Source organism: Crinia signifera, chromosome 4 (assembly GCF_055691185.1).
Source record: "Crinia signifera chromosome 4, ASM5569118v1, whole genome shotgun sequence".
NCBI lineage: Eukaryota > Metazoa > Chordata > Amphibia > Anura > Myobatrachidae > Crinia > Crinia signifera.
The window spans coordinates 35605823-35628143 of record NC_139220.1 but is presented as its reverse complement, the minus strand read 5'-3'; the positions used below and the strand labels follow the sequence as shown (position 1 = coordinate 35628143).

The 22321-nt window shown below is 45.5% G+C and overlaps 1 protein-coding gene across 1 annotated transcript; it reads right to left on the bottom strand.

Annotated features, from left to right (window-relative positions):
- Positions 1 to 1692: 1692 nt before the first annotated feature.
- On the bottom strand, positions 1693 to 21969 carry SMIM3 (small integral membrane protein 3). Its single transcript, XM_083181565.1, has 2 exons — positions 21813 to 21969; positions 1693 to 2219 (listed from the first exon to the last, which is right to left on the bottom strand). Exon 2 carries the CDS (start codon positions 2190 to 2192, stop codon positions 2013 to 2015), a length of 180 nt encoding a protein of 59 aa, XP_083037691.1. The 5' UTR covers positions 2193 to 2219; positions 21813 to 21969; the 3' UTR covers positions 1693 to 2012.
- Positions 21970 to 22321: the final 352 nt, after the last annotated feature.

Below are 22321 nucleotides of genomic sequence, written 5' to 3'. Positions count from 1 at the left end.
CCCTCCCCGTCACCATGGGGTCTGCGGCGCTATTGTCACGCCACTGGTTTATACTATATTGGACTTTGACCATGCTCTCTTCAAAATATTTATGTTATTTTGTATCATTTTTTTCATAACTTATAATGTTATTTTACTACTGTAATTATTATTATTAGTTGGCTATTTTTTTGTATGTACATCACTGTATATCAATGCAAAATGTATTTTTTTTCCTGCCTCCTCCTGGGTTGCCAGGGATAGAGCTCATCTCTTTACCTAGCAACATTCGTTTCTGGTTTGTTCAGCCTGACACTACCTTGTGTTGATATGGTAACTGCCACATCTTGCACTGCAGCTGGTGGGCGCATTTTGTTGATGTCACATACACCAGTACTAGAGATGATGTCACATACACCAGTATATACACACATACCATTTATTTCTACTACAATTTTTTTTTGTTATGGGATGGCGATCAAAACAGCCACCATGCTAAAAAATTAACTCCATGGATAAATGCATTAAATCTATGCACACCAGCAGTTATGGTACCATGAATTTCTCGATGTTGTCGATTGAGTACCGACAATCACCTGTCTATGCACTTTAAACCAGTGGTGATAAACACTATTTTCAAAGCGAACAGTTTTCATCCAGTTGTATTGAAAAGGGGCCTCCCATTTTCACAATTCCTTAGGGTCATCAGAATTTGCAGCAATAAAGTGAATGCTCTTATTCAAATCAACATCTTATTCAACGAGTTCTTAGGCAGGGTTATCATCCCGAAGTGTTTGAAAACTGCTAGATTCAAAGCTCTCGGCATCTCCAGGTCAGATGCACTGTCCAACGTACACAAAAACAAAGAAGAAGGACGGGTTCTCTGGCTGCAAGTTGCCAACCATGTTAATGAGCCTTACATGGCCAGATGCATCCACACATCATTCATGACAACTTTACTAAAATAACGACTCGGACAACTGAATTGGCGTGAAAGAGGTCAGCTTTTTATTTAAAGGAGGAAGGCCAATTTGAACCAACTCTGAAAATAAAATCCCCTTCTTTAAACTATGGTGGCGGGGAGAAGAACGGTTCATTATAAAAATACACCATAAATGTTTTTAAAAATAAAAATCCCCAAAGGGCCATCTGCCCTAATGGCCAAGGATGGACCTTCCACTGCTATCCTTGACCAAGACTCAACTTGCAAGGGTAGAGCTCATCAGCCCACCCTTTCGGAACTTCTATAAATCCACCTTCCCGTCTCAGCACAACTTGAGGCAACAGCTCATAATAAAGTGGCGTGAGGGCCCACCTGGACCAGTGATGCCCCAAGACGATGCCCAATGCCTTGCCACTTTCTCTAAAGGAGCTGTCCCCCCAGGGAAAAGAAGTAACTTTTATCCAAACTACAGCAACCGTTCTGAATGTGGCCACTACCAAAAGTTGACACAAAAACATAGGATCGGTTGGTTGGTCGGTCGCGCTAATCGACCAAATGTAAAGAGCCTGGATCATTCCAGAATTTCCTTTATCCTTACCAACACCACACCCCTTGCTTATATTCAACCAATCATATTATCTAATTACCAGAGGGCGGTCCTCCCAACACCTAATGTGTATCAGCACTAGACCGGTCACTTCAATCACACTCGGGATCTTCTGTGCCCTCTTTTACTCTCATCATATTTCCAGTGTAATCTGAAGTCGAAGTCTGACAAACTTTTTTATTTTTATTTTTTTATTTTAAAAAATCTTATCATTTTCTTCAACAAATAGACAGACATTCTGACTAGAAAGCATGCAAATTACCGGTGTTCGCATAATATTTTGGGGTTGCTGTGAAATGCTCCTTCATAAAATATAAATCGTTCATAACCAACTATTGTGTGTGGTATAAAATGAGTGTCGAATACAGGAGTCCATTGCATGCCTGTGTCCCAGAATGCTCCATGGCACAAGATTACTCTTTGGCCATTCTGTCGACAAAATGGCGGCCAAGTCCCAAATAGTGATCCATTTTTGCCTCCATATTACGGAGTGGTACTTCTGATGGGATGTGTTCTTACTCTGTAGATAATGACGGCAGCGGCTGGGAGAAGAAGCATCGAAGTCATCACCAATATGGTTGCCAGGATGATGAGGATGATGACCCAAATTTCCAGTATATGCTTTGGTATCTCGGCGGGAGTTGGGGTCACAAGGTCATTCATATTGGCCTATGATGTAAGATCCTCTGCCTGCAACAAGAAATAAAGGCCGTAAATTACACGTATGTTCGAATCGTATGCAGAAATGCTTTTGTGACAATAAAAAAAAAAAAAAAAAAAACATCAATATTACACATTGCACTAATGAGATCAGGGGCCAAATGTAATAGGGTGAGAGTTTCAGAAAGTGAGAGATTTTGGGAGAGTTTTCCCATGTTTTTTAAAGCAGCAATCAATTACATGGCAAAATCAACCTGGTTTTGCAGTGTAATTGATTGCTGCTTTAAAAACTCTCACCCTATTACATTTGGCCCCAGGTGTCTTTATGTCACTGAACAATTTGATTTAAATTCAGGCCTGTTCAACCTGTGTATCTGGCTGTTGTGAAACAGCATGTCCAGCTGCAGTTTTGCTATATGGGAAGGTTAAACCTTTGGCGGGGCATGCTGGGATGTGTAGTTTCTGAACAGCTGGAGAGCTGTAACAAACTTTAACCTCTGGAGGATGGGTGTAAATTCAGAGGGAAGGGCGTAGTGTAGCGCCGCGACTATCGTTTTTGTTACTCCCCGAGAAGCTGGGCAGCCACAGGCTTCCCTCCCCACGCTGTTGAATGCCATTTTTTCAGGTGATCACAACTGAAAAGGTTCCGCGGTGATCACAGGCAGAATGTAATCTGTAAACGTACTTGCTCTGCATTTCACAACACACGCCCATACGCTGTCCTTATAATAGGCCAACGGTCTCCAAGTAGAGCTTTGCAGTTTCCCAGCAGCCCTTTTGTGATCTTTACACTGTGCCAATGTTGATGACGGAGGCTGTGCTCTTAAGCACACACACCGACAGCCTCCTTGATATGTTGCAGAAAACCCTTTGGATCTTTTCAGTTTGAACATTCCAAGGAAGATCTTTTAGATCATCAGTAAAATCAACTTATTTACTAGCCCAGAAATTTCCATCTCTCGCATTGCTGTAATACTAAATACATTTACCCCAATTAAAGACATTTTCGATCTCTCAAGTAAATCAATTTCCTAAGCATTGGTTTCCCTTGCTATAGCCAATTTCATTTCATGGTTCTGGTCAGGGCGGAACTACTCCAAGGAATGAATGGGGCCCGCTGTCGACGGCAGTTCTGTCCCTGCCTCTACCTGGCCAGTGGCTCCCTGCTCCAGTGAGCAGGAGCTGGGGAATGTCCGCCGGGGTGCAGAAGGAAACCAAGCACTGAGTTGAATATGCAGATTGTAGCCGAGCCGGCATCTGCTGCACCAGGGAGCCTCTGCCACTGCCAGCGCCAGCGCACTGGGCAGCGTGACAGCCAGGCAGTGGCAATGTGGGAGAAGCAGACCTGTGGTAGAGCAGGAGGCAATGCGGCATCATGATCGGGGGAGCAAGAGGCCCTGTAACGTCGTGGCAATGCAGGACGCCCAGCGGAAGTCAGTTGCAATTAGCAGGGTAGGAGACCCGGCAGTGGATCAGGAGACCTGGCGACTGTGGTCAGGAGACAATTACAAGAAAAAGAAAAAAACTTCAAGTGGTTGCAGGGGATTGCCCCTTGCTGTAAGTCCTGGCAACAAGCATGTAGGTAAGCGCACTTATGTAGCAGAATATGTAATGGGCATTATGGTGTTTGGCATAATGTGTAATGAGCAATACGATGTGTGGTATAATATGTAATGGGCATTACAGCATGTGGTATAATGTGTAATGGGTATTTCGGTGTGTGGCATATTGTGTAATGGGCATTACACGTGTGGGCATTATGTGTAATGGACAATATGGTGTGTGAATGTGTAATGGGCAGCACAGTTAGCGGCATAATGTATAATGGGCTTTACATTTAAAGTAAACAAAACAAGGGAGGGGGGCCCAAACCATATTTTTGCACCTGGGCCCATATCTCGCTTGTTACGCCTCTGGTTCTGGTATAATAGGTTGACAGTGTCTAGGTCGACTTGCACAAGGTCGACAGACAAAAAGGTCAACATGAGAAACATGTTAACACAAGTTAAATATGAGGTTTTCATAGGTCAACAGGCAATATGCCGATATGCCAATGGTTGATGTGAGTTTTTCACAATTATTTTCACTCATAACTCGTTCATACTTTACGATCTACAATTGGGAACGGTGAATCGAGCCATGCGAGAGTACACGTTGCACTTATAGGGGGTCCATGTTAAAAAACTCATGTCTACATATTCCATATCAACCTTTTGTCAAAGTCGACCTAGCAAACGGTAACCTTTTTCCTGTGTCGTTTCAACCTTGTAATTTTTTGACCTTTTGTCTACGTCAGCCATATGGTGTTGATCTATTGCACTGTCGACCGATCGGTCGGATACCGCTGGAAGTGGTGGGTATTTTTCTATGAGATGTACTAAATTAAATCTCCTTTATTGTAGAAGATTTGCAGGAAAGCCACGGGACTCAGACGAATGCACTCCACTAAAACGGTGTAACTGCACAGCACTGCAGCCAGCTCGAATTAGGCCCACACAATGCCGCATCACACGTGTGCTATTAAGCAATCTACTTCTTTGGCGAACGTCACGGACTGAGCCTAAAGTTTCCATTGTGTTGCTGGAAGCGCTCTCTCATGATCCTGAACAATATATCAGGCAGAGACTCAACTATGTTTGTCCTAACTGAACTTAATGAATGTGGAAAACAAACAGTAGTGTATTAAGTCCAAATTCTTATTTGACAGCCACTGCCGGCCAACAATGAGAAAATGTGCAATACTTTCCAATCATATACTTGTAGACGATGATATGTCCCTGCTGTGGACGTGCACAAGAACTTCTCCAAATTTAGAGAATAGCAACAACGTCCACATTCTAGACTGACAGCAATTTGTGTTCCTTTTTCTTATTAAAATATTATTTTCATGGGTTCTCAAATTGGAAAGGCAATACTATATGGACTGCTGTAGTTGGGGTCACTATATACAATTTTAGGCGCATGAACAGTTAATTAACATGGTGTGGTTTTATTGAAGGTAAGACATACAGCCGTACTCACTGTTACACACACTCATATATGGAGTGAATTGTCAGACAGCGCCCCAGCCAGTGAGTGTCAAGGTCAGGTTAACAATGGGGTGGATGGAGCTGCCACTCCAGGCCTCCACATCAAAATAGACCCATCAGCATGTTGATCGACAGACAGATACCAGCTGGCCACATGACAGGGTTGCCTACCCTCCCGGAATGGCCGGGTGTCTCCGGAAAATCAGGTCCCCCTCCTGGCCCCCTCGGAAAGGTGGGCAACCCTCCCAGATATCGAAGGCACCCCCACCTCCCGAATCTCCCTGGTCGCAGTGGTTAATTACCTGTGGCAGAGCAGGAGGCAATGCGGCATCATGATCGGGGGAGCAAGAGGCACTGTTGCGTCGTGGCAACAAGATGGAGTCTGTGCAGTAGCGTACGCTAAAGGTGTGTACACACGGCAGATACTCGCATCTCACGGCATGCCAGAGGGGCACAATTTACACTATATAGTCTTGCCTGCCCTCTCTATCTGGCTGCCGATATGCGCTCACACGGGAGTGCGCATCGGCAGCGCATCGGCAGCGCAAGCCCTAAAAAAGCATGCAATTTGCCTGCGATTTGGCTTCCGATGTTCCCTAGATCGGGAACATCGGAAGCCAAATTTAACCGTGTGTACACACTATAACAAAGTCCATATTGACAAATAAAAGCAATTAATAGAACACAGTTGGAAAAAAAAAATATTGAATCAACAAATTTTGACAACTGTTCCTGAATGTTACATCCAGTATATTACTAGGAAACGAAGATTCAATTAAAAAAGCAGAAAATAGGTTAAATATCACAGCATTTAGGACAATTGTTAGGTGCGGCCACCAATGTTTAACCATGGTTAACGGTTTTTATTCTATACTAATTGTTACTATTTAGAAGTTCTATATGAAGGGGAAGAAGTTACACTACTCCACAGAATAAAGCGCTGCTAGGAAAACAACAACTACACAATCCAGCGCATGTCAGTGGATAGTCAGTGGGTCATGATCAGTGGCGGCTTCAGAGGGATGGGATGCAGCACAGTTCAAAATTCAAAGAGGGGAGCCACACCCACTGCCAGTTAGTGAGTTTGGATTGACAGTGGTAGTGGGTGTGGCCCCCTTATTTTATTTTTGAACTGTGCTCCTCCTATGGATCTACCACTGGGCAGGACCACAGTGGGGATTATGCTGTGGATCCGGCTGCTACTCTGTAAACAAGGTGGGGGGGAGGTTCATTGGTTCGGAGGAGCCAGGATATTTGGAGACTTTTTCTATTCCCTCCCACAACTATGCTGGGCTTGAAGACTATCAGTGGTGCCAAGTCCTCTACTATGGTTGGTAACAAGGACCCCCGATAACGAGGGGATGGCAGAAGGCTAAGCGTTGATTCCCTCTAATAATGGGAATAAAAGATGAGAGCAGGACAGGAGCGAGAAAGAATAAAAGAAGACGGTAAAGGGGATCTCTGCGACACTGTCTAGACCAGGCATGTCCAACCTGCAGCCCTCTAATTGTTGTGAAACTACACATCCCAGCATGCCTTGCCATAGTATTGCTATTAGGGAATGCTAAAACTATTGCAAGGCATGCTGGGATGTGTAGTTTCACAACAGCTGGAGGGCCGCAGGCTGGACATGCCTGGTCTAGACCCTGAAATACTTCCGTCCCATGGAATTGGAGTCATGACTGTCACTGCGATGGGGTGGTGAGGCGCAGCAGACATGACCGCTTGTGTTTTCATTATCAAGCAAAGTTTTTATGACCTTAAGGTTATGGAGGAAATGAAAAAGGCTTTGGTCAGATTGTCTCTGCTGCTGCTGCGTGCCATGTATTGCGCGCTATGGCGATAGGAATCTGCGGTACAGATAACTTCCCTAACTAAGGTCAGGTTTCTTATTTTCTAGACGTGCTAAAACAAATCTCTGAAAACAGCAACATACAGTAAAATAAAATATTAGCTTCTTCCTTATTCACGCACTCGGATTGCTCTTCTCTCCTGATAATGTCGCTGGTTCTCAGTAGGACTCATCTCAAAAGAAAAAGCTATAAACCAAGCGCAAAAGAGAAGTGAGGCTTATAGAGAAACCGCTGCGTCATTTCCCCCTACCGCAGTACTAGTCTCATAAAAACATTTACAGCAGGTTTACCTCTCAAGCATTTTATGTTTTTTTTTTATCTCTTCTGTATAGCATGTGTTACTCTCATAGTAGGAGGTGGCAATTTAGGGTTGCATGTGCCGTTTGTATCTCTTTTGCATTAGTAAAGCTATTTCAAATACATTTTTTCAGTCAGAAATTAAACGAAACAGCCAATTAAAGTATAATAAATGTCACTACAGTATGTGATATTAACAAAGTAACCTTAACCTTAGGGCAGTATGGATGGTGTAATGGTTAGCATTACTGCCTCACAACGTTGAGGTCATGGGTTGGATTCCCTTCATAGCTCTAACTGTGCGGAGTTTGTATATTCGGTACTTGTTTCCTAGCACGGCCACAACGATCATAATCGCGGTCATCGGGGGTAAAATCGGGGCCATCGCGGGCATCGCATGCGCAAAAAAATCGGGTGCGATGGGCCAGACGCGATGCCCGCGATTTCCCCATAGAGAACAATGTTAAATGCCTCAATTTACCCGCGATGACCCCGATTTCCCATAGGAAACAATGTGAAATGGATCTATTTACCCAAATTATCATAGGGAACAATGGTAAATGGCCCAAAAACACCCCTGAACATTAAAATGTCCCCCCAAAAGTACTATACGCCACCCCGCGATCAACGTGAACCCCATGCGTGGCGAGCGGCGGCGGTACGCGTCCTCCGACCTTTTCATACCCCCACTATCCACGTCGGCGTGGAGTTGAGAATAGAATAGTGTGGCGAGCGCAGCGAGCCACCGAGCCCGAAGCGTGGCGAGCGCAGCGAGCCCCGCAAGGGGACGCGGATACCTTCACAGTTATACGCGTCCCCTCGCGGGCTTCCCAGGTGTCCATGGCGACGCGGACACCTGTGAAGCCCGCGAAGGGACGCGTTTACCTGTGAAGGTATCCGCGTCCGCTCGCCACGCTTCGGGCTCGGTGGCTCGCTGCGCTCGCCACACTATTCTATTCTCAACTCCACGCCGACGTGGATAGTGGGGGTATGAAAAGGTCGGAGGACGTGTACTGCCGCCCCTCGCAGGCTCGCTGCGCTCGCCACGCTTCGGGTTCACGTTGATCGCGGGGTGGCGTAAACTACTTTTGGGGGGACATTTCACTGCTCAGGGGATTTTTGGGGGGTTTCTGGCCCATTTACCATTCTTCCCTATGCTGATTTGGGTAAATTGACCCATTTAACATTGTTCCCTATGGGGAAATCGCGGCCATCACGGGTGGACCATTTAAGCATTTTTAGGCGCACACGACGCGACCGACCCGATTTTTCACTGTTTTCAATGCATTTCAATGGAAAAATTGGGGGCATCGCGTCGGTCGCGTCGCAGGCCACTAAAATTACCCCCGATGGCCGCGATTTGTAGCCGTGCTAGGAAACAAGTACCGTATATTCTCCCCATACTTGCGTGGGTTTCCTCCGGGTACTCCGGTTTCCTCCCACAATCCAAAAATATACTGGTAGGCTAATTGGCTCCCAACAAATTAACCTTAAAATGACTGTGTGCGTGTACTTGTGGTAGGGAATATAGATTATAAGCTCCACTGGGGCAGGGACTGATGTGAATGTTGAAATATTCTCTGTAAAGTGCTGCGTAATATGTGTGCGCTATATAAGAAACTGTTAATAAATAAGATGAACAAATTATGATAACCTGGTACAATATTGTTCACAATTTTTCTTTTTATTAGTCCTGGGGCTTAATTTAGACAGATTCGGCATGAAAAGCCGGCATTCAAAATCCCGACGCCGGAATCCCGAACGCCGAAATCCCGACAACGGGGGGACGTGGATCGCCCCCCCCCCCCTTGCGGGCTCGCTGCGCTCGCCACACAGCGGGCCCGGTGCCTCGCTATGCTCGGCACACTAATTTATTCTCTGGAGAAAGTGTCGGGATTTCGGCGTTCGGGATTCCGGCGTCGGGATTTTGAACGCCGGGATCCCGACCGCCGGGATTTAAACTGCATCCCATTTAGACTATCAAACTAATTTAGACTCTAAAACTAGAGTAGTCATATATGTGTCCACTTGAGTGGACATCACGCATCTGCAACGTTAATACATTGCCCTGTTACCATGGACCAGTATTTTATATGTAAAAGAGATGCTTGTACAAGCTGCATTGCAGTACCTGGTAGCATGTTTCTCATCCATAAGCTCTGGAAAATTATTTCCGCCCATAACCATATTTCAGGGGGTGCCTTTGACAAAGCCCTGTGCTTCAGCGGTGGTCTCACATGCTCTTCCTCTTAACTGTTGCTTCCTAGAGTCAGCGTTGATCAATGCTTGAGCAATGGATGCTTTGAAATCCAACTGATTATTATCATTTAATCCAGACATTTTAAACCGTAACCATGCCCTTACACAGGTCACATCATTAAGTGAGAGAACACCTGAATGTACCATCTTGCGTCTGTGTGTGTCATACTTGCCTACTTTTGAAAACTAGTTTTAGGCAGATTATAGTTGGTAATAGAATTTTACACAGCGCCCCATTGAGGGGATGTGTCATGCTCCACCCAAAGGGTGTGTATAGTTCCATATATGGAGAGATTGTGAAAAGAGATTGTGAACGTGGCACCTAGAAGCGTGGCTGTGTACTGCTACATCTGAGAGGAATCTTTTAAAATTACTTATATCCAATTGTAGATGATCCCCAAAGCAGTTAGTAAGAGCTACTATACTTGGTAATGTGCTGGGAAATGGTGCTGATGATTCAGTGTAAATGCATCTATCTCTCATTCCTTTTTTCCAAAAAAATGTAACAGTGTAATGTGGGCTAGGTGACATGAGGGAGATTGCTAGACTAATGAGGGAGAGAGGGAGATTGCTGCTATTTCAGGGAGTCTCCTGCAGAATGAAGCAGGGTAGGCAGCTTTGGTGTGTGTACATACACAGCTCCATGAGATTCACTACCCCCATGTGTGGTTTATTCTACTCTATACCTAACTGTGTTGCTAGATCCATGATGTCCACTGAAGTGGACATATGCTTTTACATCAACTGTAATGAAATAGTGTTTGTTAAACATACCATATTATGCCCTAAGCCAGTGCCATGGCTGCCTGGGGTGCCTCGGGACACTTGCAGGGGTGCCCTGGGGGGTGTGGATTGCTTTATCGACCACACTTACAGTAGGTCGACAGTCATTAAGTTGACACCGTTGGGTCGACAGGTGGCAAGGTCGACATGTGTGAAGGTCGACATGGGAAAAGGTCAACATTGGTTTAGGTCGACAAATGCATTAGGTCGACATGGGTTTTTTCACGCTTTCCTATTTCTTTTTTACCTGCTCTGCTATTTTTAAATAAAATATTTTACAAAAAAACCCCGTCCGTGGGGGCAAGTATAAAGGATTTGAACTTCCATAAGAGGACTTTGATATGCACATGGTTAGGTTGCAGGCCTGATTCTGAGTCAGTTGCAGCTGCGGCTGTGTCTTAGACGAACGCCGCACCAGATTTCATCACACCTACTTACAGTCTCTCGAGACTTTGTTTTTCTGTTTTGGAGCCACCATCAAACTTTGCAAAAGTCATATGACAGGCACGGTTTCTCCATCTGACTATGGCGTCCTGTGTCGGTGGCATCTTTGGTCACAGCTGCTTTCAGCAATACACCCACAACATGCACGAGTCAACATAATCATCCCCACCGAAACCTCCAGGGAACACCCACTAAAACCTACTGTTATCTTAGGGCACAGCTGTGCATAACACGACTGAGCTGATGGACTTATCAGAATGGAAATTAGTATAGAAAGAATGGGCCTGATTCACTCGCAAAGCACATTTGGTTTTCAAGTGCAGCTGGGGCAGATGTAACAAGTGCAGAGAGAGTTATATTTGGGTGGGGTTTGTACTTCAAACTGAAATCTATATCACAGTGTAAAAATAAAGCCGCCAGTATTTATTCTGCACCGAAACAAAAATAACTCACCCAAATCTCTCTTTGCACATGTTGCATCTGCCCCACCTGCAGTGCACATGGTTTGGGCCATTAGCAAACCAAGGGGGTTATTCTAATTCCTTTGGATGGGGCTGAATTCAGCCTCTTTTCGATTGTCGATGGACTGCGCATGGTCCTGTATACGTGTGTGCAGTCCCCTTTGCGAACGGCTTTGGCGACTTGCATAGTCGTGGAGCCGTCCGCAAGGATCGCGGTGGGCTGGGGGCGTGTAGGGTCGGGTCTCACCCGTGAGAATGCCCAGCTATTCATGGACATCCTTATGAAAACGCTTGGTGTTCCCATGGGAACGGGGACAAGACAAAGGGTGCCGGGTTACCGACATCATACGAGACCAGGGAACCATCAACTGGTTTCTCCTGCTGCGGCGGCATGCAAGGAGGATGTGTTTTTGGAACACATCCTCTCGCATGGTTGTGAGGGGATATGGTGGGGTGGGTGGCTATTTGGCGGGGCAGCCTTTCTGGCACTCGATAAACTGTAATCCTCGCATCTTACTGAGTCCGCCAGAATCAGGCCCCAAATGTGCTTTGCGAGTGAACCTGCACCATCCCCAATGTCAGGACAGTTTTTGGTAATAAAGAAATGTAAAAGTTGCTCACGGCATGCTTCCATATAGCACTTGCAGTCTCTCCCAGAATGTCAGTTAATGTGAGTACACACGGGTGCAATTTCATGTAAAATCGCTGGGAATAAATCGCCAGCTGCGCGCTCCCGTGTGCACTGCCTAATGGTCGCTGGTCGCAGGAGCATGCTCCTGCGACCAGCGGCTTTCCCCGGCGATCGCTGTGCCGGGAGGTCAGCGCCGGGGAGATCAGCGTTGATCTCCCCAGCCCTGTGCCGCTGCTCCCTCCCTCCTCCCATCAAAGTGACAGCAGCAGTGTCTCCTTTTCATCGCTGATGAAAAGGAGACACTGAGCAATATGATTGCTGGGGATATATTGCTAGCAATATATCCCCAGCAATCATATTACCCCGTGTGTACACAGCATTAGGGAAACTCCCTGACATAGTGGGTGATCCCCCTGACTCCCTGAAGCATCTGCAAACTCAGCCAGGCTGGGTATGTGCAGCACTAGGGATGTCCATAGACTCACAATAGTTTTCCATGTCTGTGGTTTTTACAAAATTAGGGGTAATCGGAAGTCTCTGCCATAGATGGCATACAAGGCAAGATTTATTTTCCAATGCCTGCCATTGCAAAAGTGTAGCTCTGCCCCCTTCCCTGAAGGTCCCGCATCTCAGATGCTGTCTGCACTGTAATGGGGATGGTTTCTCATCACTGATATAAAACGATGCAGTACAGCAATGAGGTCATCACTTTCTAACGCTCACTGGGGGCAAGGACTGCTTAAAAAAAAAAAAAAAGGTGTCATTACAGTGGATTTTACTGCGACAACTAAAGATGGTCTATAAAACTTAAATATCTGGTTCAGAGCACCGCTCTAATCACACTTGCATCGTACCGCTAATAAATATCTTGCGGTTATATAAATTGAAAAATTAATGAGGCGTGCCAAATGATGTTAGTGCTTTGGAGCTCATTTACAGTTGGACCTAAGTCAATTTTATGACACGCCTGTCAGACGAAGCAGTACACGCTCTCTTCTCTGACGTATATCAGTGTTTATTTCACAGACTCCCTGAAATGCTTCTCCCAAAGTTGGCTGATATCATTCATCTTTTTGTACAATACTTAATAATTTACATATCGATTTTAGAACGTAAACAGAGAGACAGCGGGAAATCTAGGCGCACTGCACGGGTGCAGATTAAAGACCGCAAGGAGCTGGGACTGAAAATGATCGGGGCCCTATTGTAACAAGCAGAGGAGGTGTGGCCAGTGCTGTGTGGGTGTGGCCAGGAAAATGGGCCGGATGCACTAAGCTTCAAAAGCGATAAAATGGAGAGTGATAAACAACCAACCAATCAGCTCCTGTCTGACATTTTTCAAACACAGTCTGTGACATGGCAGGTCAGAGCTGATTGGGTGGCTGTTTATCACTCTCCATTTTCTCCACTGTACATGATACATGTATGTGGCATCCGTACATGTGGGATCCCTTAATGGGGCATCACTAATTAGTATAACCTTATTTAGCCTGTATAATTTACCTCCAACAAAAAGATACATATTCCACTACGCTTCCAAAAGTCGCTGCTGTCTGTCCTGTAAAACAGCGTCACATTTATATGGCTACCAAGTCACACAAACACGCAGATGACCTGAGAAATCCTGTACGCCTGGCGATGACGGGGAAAACGGTTATAAATGGAAGCTATTAAAGGCCGTTCGAAATCATTTCTCACATTTAATCAAGATAAAATTGCCAGTCCTACGCAAACACAGATAAGCTCCCGACATAGATTAATTGCGCTTGGAATAATTGGTTACATCCGCTTTGTATAAAAACAAACATGGTTCTCGGTCCGACAGACTACAGCCTATTTACCTTGCAGCCAAACAATAATTTCCTAATAACTAGACAAACAGAGCGAGCAGTTCATTGGTCAATACCGTTGGTGGCAAACATATTGATCAAGCCATCTCTAATTGCCCCAGTAAATCAATCGAAACCTCTTGCTTGCAAATAACATTTTCATTATATGAAGGTGATGAATGCTATAAAGATAAAGGTACAGTACGTTTCTCTGGAAGAAAAAAACTGAAGCATTTTAATGGGGATTTAACTGGTTCCGGTTGATCTAGATAGGCCGTAAATAGGTCTACCCGAAAAGGCTGAGAAGGGTCGAATGGTAGACACATAACAAGGTCAACATGTTGACCTTTTGGGGTAGACAACTGTCTATATAAACACTGTCTATCTAATAATACACACCCGTTTAAGAACCAATCAAATTCTAGCTTTCATTTAAAAACTTGCACATTCTAGAAAATGATTGCTGGAATCTAATTGATTGCTATTATAATTCTCTCCAGCTCTGATCACACCCCTATCCAGTACTATGTTTCTGGGAAAATAGGTCCAGGAACTTTAGGTCTGGGGGTGGATTAATTTAATAAAAAATAATATATATAATAAAGAGAGGGGAGGGAGGGATAGATGTATATATTGTATTTAGAAACAAAGGCACTCACAGGTGACTTTAAAATAAAACTTATCTTATGGAAAGTACATTTTGAGTTCCTGATGATGTCATATTCAATTAGAGGTTCAGGAACTTGGTTCCTGCTGAAAAATAGCACTGCCCCTATCGTTGTTTAGTAGAACAGTCTTTAAGAAACAGGTAGGGTCATCCTGTGGCTCTCCAGCTGTTGTGAAACTACAAGCCCCAGCCCTGCCTGCACAGTTTTGCTGGTATCCGGATGCATACCTCCCAACATGTGCGCCGGACCCGGGACACAGCTCCTGCGCGCCGCAGGCGCGTCAAACTTTTTGGGGGCGTGGTCTATACCGCAGCTCTCCCGCGAGGCCACACCCCCATTTTGCCTCTATGGGGGCATGACCCAGAGGCTCTGTGAGCCTTTAGCCATGCCCCAGCCCCCTGGCTGGTTTATTCCCCGCTGCTTAGCAGCCGACAGGGGGGACTCCCAACAGCCCCCCCTCACCGCAGGACACTGCCGCCCGCGGGTGGGACAGCGGGACAGGCCCTAATAATCGGGACTGTCCCGCTGAAATAGGGACTGTTGGGAGGTATGCGGATGGCTGACATACAATGTCTAGGTCTGGGGTAGCCAACCCTAGTCCTCGAGAGCTACCAACAGTGCATGTTTTGCAGGTCTACTCACAGAATCACAAGTGAGCTAATTAGCTCCATCTGTGGATCTTTTAAAATGTGTCAGTGATTAATGAGTGCAGCTGTGCAGCAGCTAGGTTGTCTGGGAAATGTGAACTGTTGGTAGCTCTTGAGAGCTAGGGTTGGCTACCACTGGTCTACGTCAACAGGTTGACACACATATGGTCGATATGGTCAAAAGATCATTGCAAACAAAGATGTCAACACAACTTTTTGTGGATTTTTTTACTTTCTGAACTTTTCGCATTCACCATACAGGGGCCCACTGCGGTCGCTGGCCCTGGACAAATGTTTGATGGATTTTATTTTTCTGTGCTAAAATGAACTAATCAGGGGTCATAGTGTCTAAAATACACATCATTTATTTATCCTTTTGAATAATGACACAAGTTCAGCCGTCTGTCTGGGTAATAATTTCCTAGTGCGCTGGGCAGCGGTAATGGAAAGATGCAGACCACAAATGGCAGAAGCTGTATAAGAAAGGTTCTAAGTTACCATGTGGTTCAAATCAAACACTATCAGAGCTTTCCAACTCGCTTTCATTAATAATATATGCGCAGGGAACGCCGATTCTGCAGGAGACCTCAGTGCTGGATCCTTTTATAATATCCTGCAAGAGATCTATTTACTGTGCAGCGCTCCTCCCCAGCTGCTGTGGAACCCCAGCATGCTCCAATAGAAAAAAAATCTGGTAGGGCATGCTGGGACGAGTAGTTCTGCAGCAGGGTAGCATGTTAAATACCTCCACCTTGGTATGCAGTCCCTGGGTCTACAATATCTGGTACTTATGTAGTATCTGGGCGCCCGATTTTGTGATTGTATGCCTTACCTGGTACTTATGTAGTATCTGGGCGCCCGATTTTAAAATCGGGTCGGAAAAATCGCATCCGATATCGCATGCGATCCGATGCGATTTTCCATAGGATTCAATGTTAACATAGTCCTGTTCATTTCCCCACTATCCAATTGGGCATAGAGTTGATTTAATAAAGCGTGGCGAGCGCAGCGAGCCACCGAGCCCGAAGCGTGGTGAGGGGCCGCGGATTACTTAAAATGTTTTCCGCGTCCGCTCGCCACGCTTCGGACTCGGTGGCTCGCTGCGCTCGCCACGCTATATAAAATCAACTCTATGTCCACTTCGATAGTGGAGAAATGAACAGGACCTTGTTAAAATTGAATCCTATGCAAAATCGCATCGAATCGCATCTGATTGTATGCCTTAAGGCAGGGGTGTCCAAACTTTTTGCGACGAGGGCCAGATTTGGTGAAGTGTAAATGTGTGGGGGCCGACCATTCAGCCTGACATTCTTTGAATGATTAATCACATCAGAATGGTCCCCCAGCCCTGCCCCTTCACTGTATTTCCCCAAGCCTACCCTTCCTTCACTGTATGTCCCCCATTCACTGTATGTTCCCCACTCTGCACCCATTCACTCTGTCCCCCAGCCAGCCCCCCTTCTCTTAATGTCCATTAGTGCCTCCATTCATAGTATGTCCCCAAGCCTGACCCTCCTTCATTGTAATACCCCCATTCACTATGTACCCCACTCTGCCCCCATTCACTGTATGTCCCCCAGCCGGCCCCTGCTCCCCCTTCTCTGAATGGCCATCACTGCCTCCATTCACTGTATGTCCCCCAGCCTGACCCTCCTTAACTATATGTCCCCACTCTGCCCCCTCCCTTCTCTGTATGTTTCCCAGCCCCTTGTGTGAGCCAGAGGAAGGAGAGGCAAAGCAGGCACTGCAAGGACAGGAGATGCTTGGGCTCCCGCTGCCATCCTCCTCCGCTCTGCATGTTACGGGAGCAAGCTACCCCCTTGCTACCCCCCTCCCCAAGCTCTGTCTGCTGTCACTGTGATTGTGGAGTAGGGTGATATACAATTTCAGCAGCAGGGGTAGGACGCCAAACACATCTGACTGTGCTGGCCAACACCTCCTCACTGCAGCAGACAGCAATGTAAAGGCACGCTCGCTGGGGCCCCACCTTTAGTGTCCTGTGCTGTGCTTCCCACATCTGATGCTCTGCCCGCTTCCAGCTAGAGGCTGTGGGCCACTTGAAATGACAGCACGGGCCGCATTTGGCCCCCGGCCTGACTTTGGACATGCCTGCCTTAAGGTAAGGTACAAAATCGGGGCCCAGATACTACATAAGTACCAATCAACTCTATGCCCACTTGGATAGTGGGGAAATGAACAGGACTATGTTAACATTGAAACCTATGGAAAATCGCATCGGATCGCATGCATGCGATTCGATGCCATACGATGCGATTTTTCCGACCCGATTTTAAAATCGGGCGCCCAGGTACTACATAAGTACCCAATATCTAGTTTAGTAGTGACTAGGTGGGTTGGGATCATTTGGTCTACAGCATGATGGTCGACAGTCATTAGGTCGACACCATTAGGTCGACATGGGAAAAGATCAACATGGGTCTAGGTCAACATTGGAAAGACATGGTTACAGGTCGAAAGGTCTTTAGTTCGAAATGCCATTAGTTCGACAATGTCTAGGTTGACAGTAAAAAGGTCAACATGGGGTTTTTCCACTGTTTTTTACCTGAATGTCAACACAGTCGACATGGACACAGTGTCAAGTGCACCGCATACCCTTGCATCGCTCGGCACACTAATTTATTCTCCCACCACGCCCTAGTGGATGGTAGGGCATGAAATACTGCCTGTCGGCACGTCGGCTCAAAAAACTGTGAAAAACCCCATGTCAACCTTTTGACTGTTGACCTAATGATGTTGACCTAATGACTGTCGACCATCATGCTGTAGACCAAATGACCGCATCCCGACTAGGTTGGCACCCAAGAATGGTCGACATGAGTTTTTCACTTTTTTTTTTTGCGATTTGGCCATTTTTCACCCAATTCCAACGGATCGGGCTGAGCTATTGCCTGAAAAGTGGCCAATCGGATGAGTTTGACATTAAATCCGATCCAATGTGCTGTACCTGTGGGCTGCTCCATTGACCATGTGACCCTGCGGAGGAGTTGTCAGTATGAGGACCAATCACAAGCTGTGTACCACTCAAAAACCCCATCATCAACCATTTTAGGGATGGCCATCAGTGGATTAACCACTGATGGTTTCATTGGTGGTATGAAACCATTGATGAGGAACCATCTATGACTTTGTCCACAAAGGGTCATCCATGCGCCATTACTCACCGGGCAGCAACTCAATGACAGTTAGTGGAGGGACTTCACAGGTTGTGTCTGGGGTGGAACTAGCCTCTGTCCCACCGCCATGGGAAAAAAAATTAGTACCGGGCTCTGTGCCATCGATGGCGTTTATACCATCAGATATCCTCCACTGATGGCTAAACCGTTGCCCATTGTTAGTCAGTGATGGCTGATGGCTAGCTATTTTAAATAAGAAAACTTCAGCATTCTGCCTCTTTGGTGGGAACAATTAAGCTTTAAAATAAACATTTTAAATAAAAAAAGGTCACAGGTTGAGACTAATGTCTACTTCGACAGTCAAAAGGATCGACCACTATTGGTCTGCGGTAAAAAGGTTGATGTGTAAAAAAAAGTCTTCATTGTCAAAAGGTGGTTTTTCATGATTTTTTTAAACCAACTTGTTTATGCTTCCCTTTGGGCATAGAGATAGAATATAATCCTGTGCCCGAAGTATGGCGAGCGAAGCGAGGGGACGCAATACACTTATGCAGTGTCCGTGTCGACCTAGACACCAAAAAAACATGAGAAACCCTGACTATGTCAACCTTTTTTCATGTATATTACAAAGGATAGTGGGAAAAATTGCGCAACCAATTATGGTGATGCAGCCAGCTGATTCATAAAAGAGGTACACCACCTCTAGGTACAAATACCACAAGATTAATGAATAGCTCTGGCGCAAGACCATAAAAAATGTCTTCAACAAATGTGCAGAATATTCCTTATTTTCCAAATACAATAAAACAAGTGAAATACTTAATATCAGGACCACGTTCCAAAATCAGTAAATGCCGGGTAATATGCAATTATACCTCACCCTGAATGTGGGCTGCGGTGGGCTATGCTTGAATCCAAGTCTGCGGCACCACCGCAGAGGGCTTAGGAACTCTGGCTCCCGGTCAAAAAGTGCTTGTGCATGAAAGTGCTGAGTCTATATAAAGTGCATCAGTGTCCAATAGCAACGCATTTTGGAGAGGTCCACTCTCCTTCCTCAGGCTGAGGTCCACTCTTCTTCCTTCAGGGTGAGGTATAATTGCATATTACCCGGCATTTACTCCATGATTTTGGAACGTGGTCCTGATATTAAGTATTTCACTTGTTTTATTGTATTTGGAAAATAAAGAATATTCTGCACATTTGTTGAAGACATTTTTTATGATCTTGCGCCAGAGCTATTCAACCTTTTTTCATGTGTCAACTAATAGTGGTCAACCTTTTGACTGTTAACCTAATGACCCATATCCTGAAAGAAACAGGAGTTGTGTTGTGCCCCTTTCACATCGCACAATTAACCCAGGTCTGCCCAGGGTCAACGTGCTTTGTGAAAGTGCCTTTTCAAATTACCCGGGTCCAGCAACCGGGAATTCCGACCTGGGTTAAAAGAAAAGTTAATCCCAGGTCAGAGCTGTGTTGCTGTGCAGTGGGAACGGGTAACCCAGGTGGAGCAACCAAGGTCCCGTTCACACTATATAGGGAGGAGGCAGCATCAGTTCCAAGTGCTGCCTCCTCCCCTGCCCCCGATGATGTGCCACCACTATGCCTGCCCCCTTTCTGACATCAGCAACTTGCCAATATATCTTTCTGATGTCATCGCAAATGCCGGGTCGCTCCCGGGACCGCTCCCGGCATTTGCGATGTAAAAGGGGTATACTGTAGGTGACTCGCACTATTTATCCCATATATTAAGTTTATTTTATTATTGTTGTAACAGATTTCCTGCTTAACAGCTTTCTGTTTAGACTGTTTTTGTACCCTGGAGCTAATGTGTCAGGTTACAACACATCACTGTGGTCAATAAGAGGCTAAACACTCTTCAGGTATGCTGCTATCTATGAACAGCATGATCACTGAAGCTAAAACCTATGAAGACAACAATATATACATACCTCCCAACAGTCCCGATTACCGCGAGAATGCCCCGGTTTTTGGGGACATTTCCACATCCCTCCCGCGGCCGTCAGTGTCCCGCGGTGAGGGGGGGGGGGGGCTGTTGGGAGTCCCCCCTGTCGGCTGCTGAGCAGCAGTGAGAGTGAATAAACGCTGTGCGCACGCACAGCATCTATTCCCGCAGCCAGGGGGCTGTGGGCATGGCTAGAGACTCATGCCCCCATAGTGTCAAATCGGGGTCGTGGCCTCGCTGGGGAGCAGAGTATAGGCCATGCCCTCTTTAATTAGGCCACGCCCCCAACATTTTCGGCACGCATCCCTCTGTCCCTCCTCCCTAGAAGTTGGGAGGTATGATATATATACATACATATACTCAATATCAGTTACATCCAACAAAAACATAATTCTCTTTATCTAGCCTTTAAAGCCGGGACACTTGTCAATGACACAGTATAGGAGACATCATTAACGACATGCACAATAACAATATCACTAATGATATATCGTGCATACCATCTAGTGTGTACGCATTCGATCGTTAACGATGTGTGCTACCGCAAGTCATTAACAATAACCTCTGTCGTCTGAACATGCAGTCAATTTTTACCATATCGTCAAAGACTGCAGGTTCAGCGGGGGGTGGGGGGGGGGGGGATCAGTTGACGCCTCTAAATAATGACGTTAACTATATAGTTCAGTGTGTATGCACTATATTGTTCACCCAGGAGCTCCGCTGTTATTGTTAAAGATATCGCTCATAGAGTGAGTCATATAGTGCAGTGGTTCTCAACTTCGGTCCTCAAGGACCCCCAACAGTGCACGTTTTCCAGGTCTTCTCACAGAATCACAGGTGAAATAATTAGCTACTGCTCCTGCTGGGTGACCTGGAAAACGTGCACTGTTGGGGGTCCTTGAGGACCGAGGTTGAGAACCACTGATATAGTGTGTATGCGGCTTACAACTGCATTGCACCTGGTTTTAATCAGCAACAGAACCTGCGTAATCCATGTGTCCCAGGTTTAAAAGGATAGTGCAGTAACCTATGTTTGATTATAATCTGTGCCTGCGTCTCATTGCCATTTATTTAATATTTATGGGATTTATTTTTTTATTACACTCGATTTCATGATGACACATAATACTTTTTTTTTAAATTTACAATAATTTACCAGGACTGATAAGAATTTTACCCGTAACATATATATATATTTTTTTATTATTATTATTTTTTTTTTTATTAGAAATGTTTTACTCTTCATTCAGCTAATTAAATAATTGCCCATCTTGGTGGGAGAGCAAATAGTTGCAGAGATCTGTTCTAAGTAAAAATGGACGTTTGCATTGTACACATTGGTATATTTTAATTTGTGCAGTTTACCAACAAGGCATCTGAAAGTTTAACGTGTCAATTTCCTTTCCCTCTTATTTCAATTAACCCCTACAAAAATTAAGAGGGGAAGGAGATTTAATTAACATTCGCTAACATTTATTCAGGCTATTCTGTTGCGCTGTACAATTGGGAACACAGCAATATAACAAGACTGAGTATCCCCAGACAGACAGACAGACAGACAGAGAGGTAAGTTGACAACACAGTGCAAGTCGGTTTCCCGAGCACATTTGTTACTTGCGACTTACCTGCTTAACAATGGGACTTTGAAACTCAGGAGTGGCAGCTCACACCCGTATGCAGTACAGAGAGATATCCGCAATGTCACACAGCATTATCTCCCCATGGCTGGGCACTCTGCCTGCAGTGCTTCCTTCTCTGGCTATATCATTAGGGGGATGTGCCTGGTCTTGAGGGGAGGGGAAGCTCCTTTACCTCCTCCTTCCCAAAAAACAAAAAAAAAACAATAAGTCTCTCATTTTCGGAGAAAAGCCACCTAGTGCCTGAGAGACAATCTGCAGAATGATGTGAGACGTTCAGTATTAATGCCAAGCACTGCACAATGTACTTTCCTTTCATAGGACGGAGCGAACCTGGACACCGGCAGACAAAGGAGTAGAACTCTCATCAGTAATATTGTATTACCATCTATATTGTATATATCTGTAGGAACAACTGTGACGTATAGCTGTGTATTACAGAGAGTTCCGCTGGCATCGCTTCAGCACGTACTTGCTTAGCCTCTCGGAAACCTGCT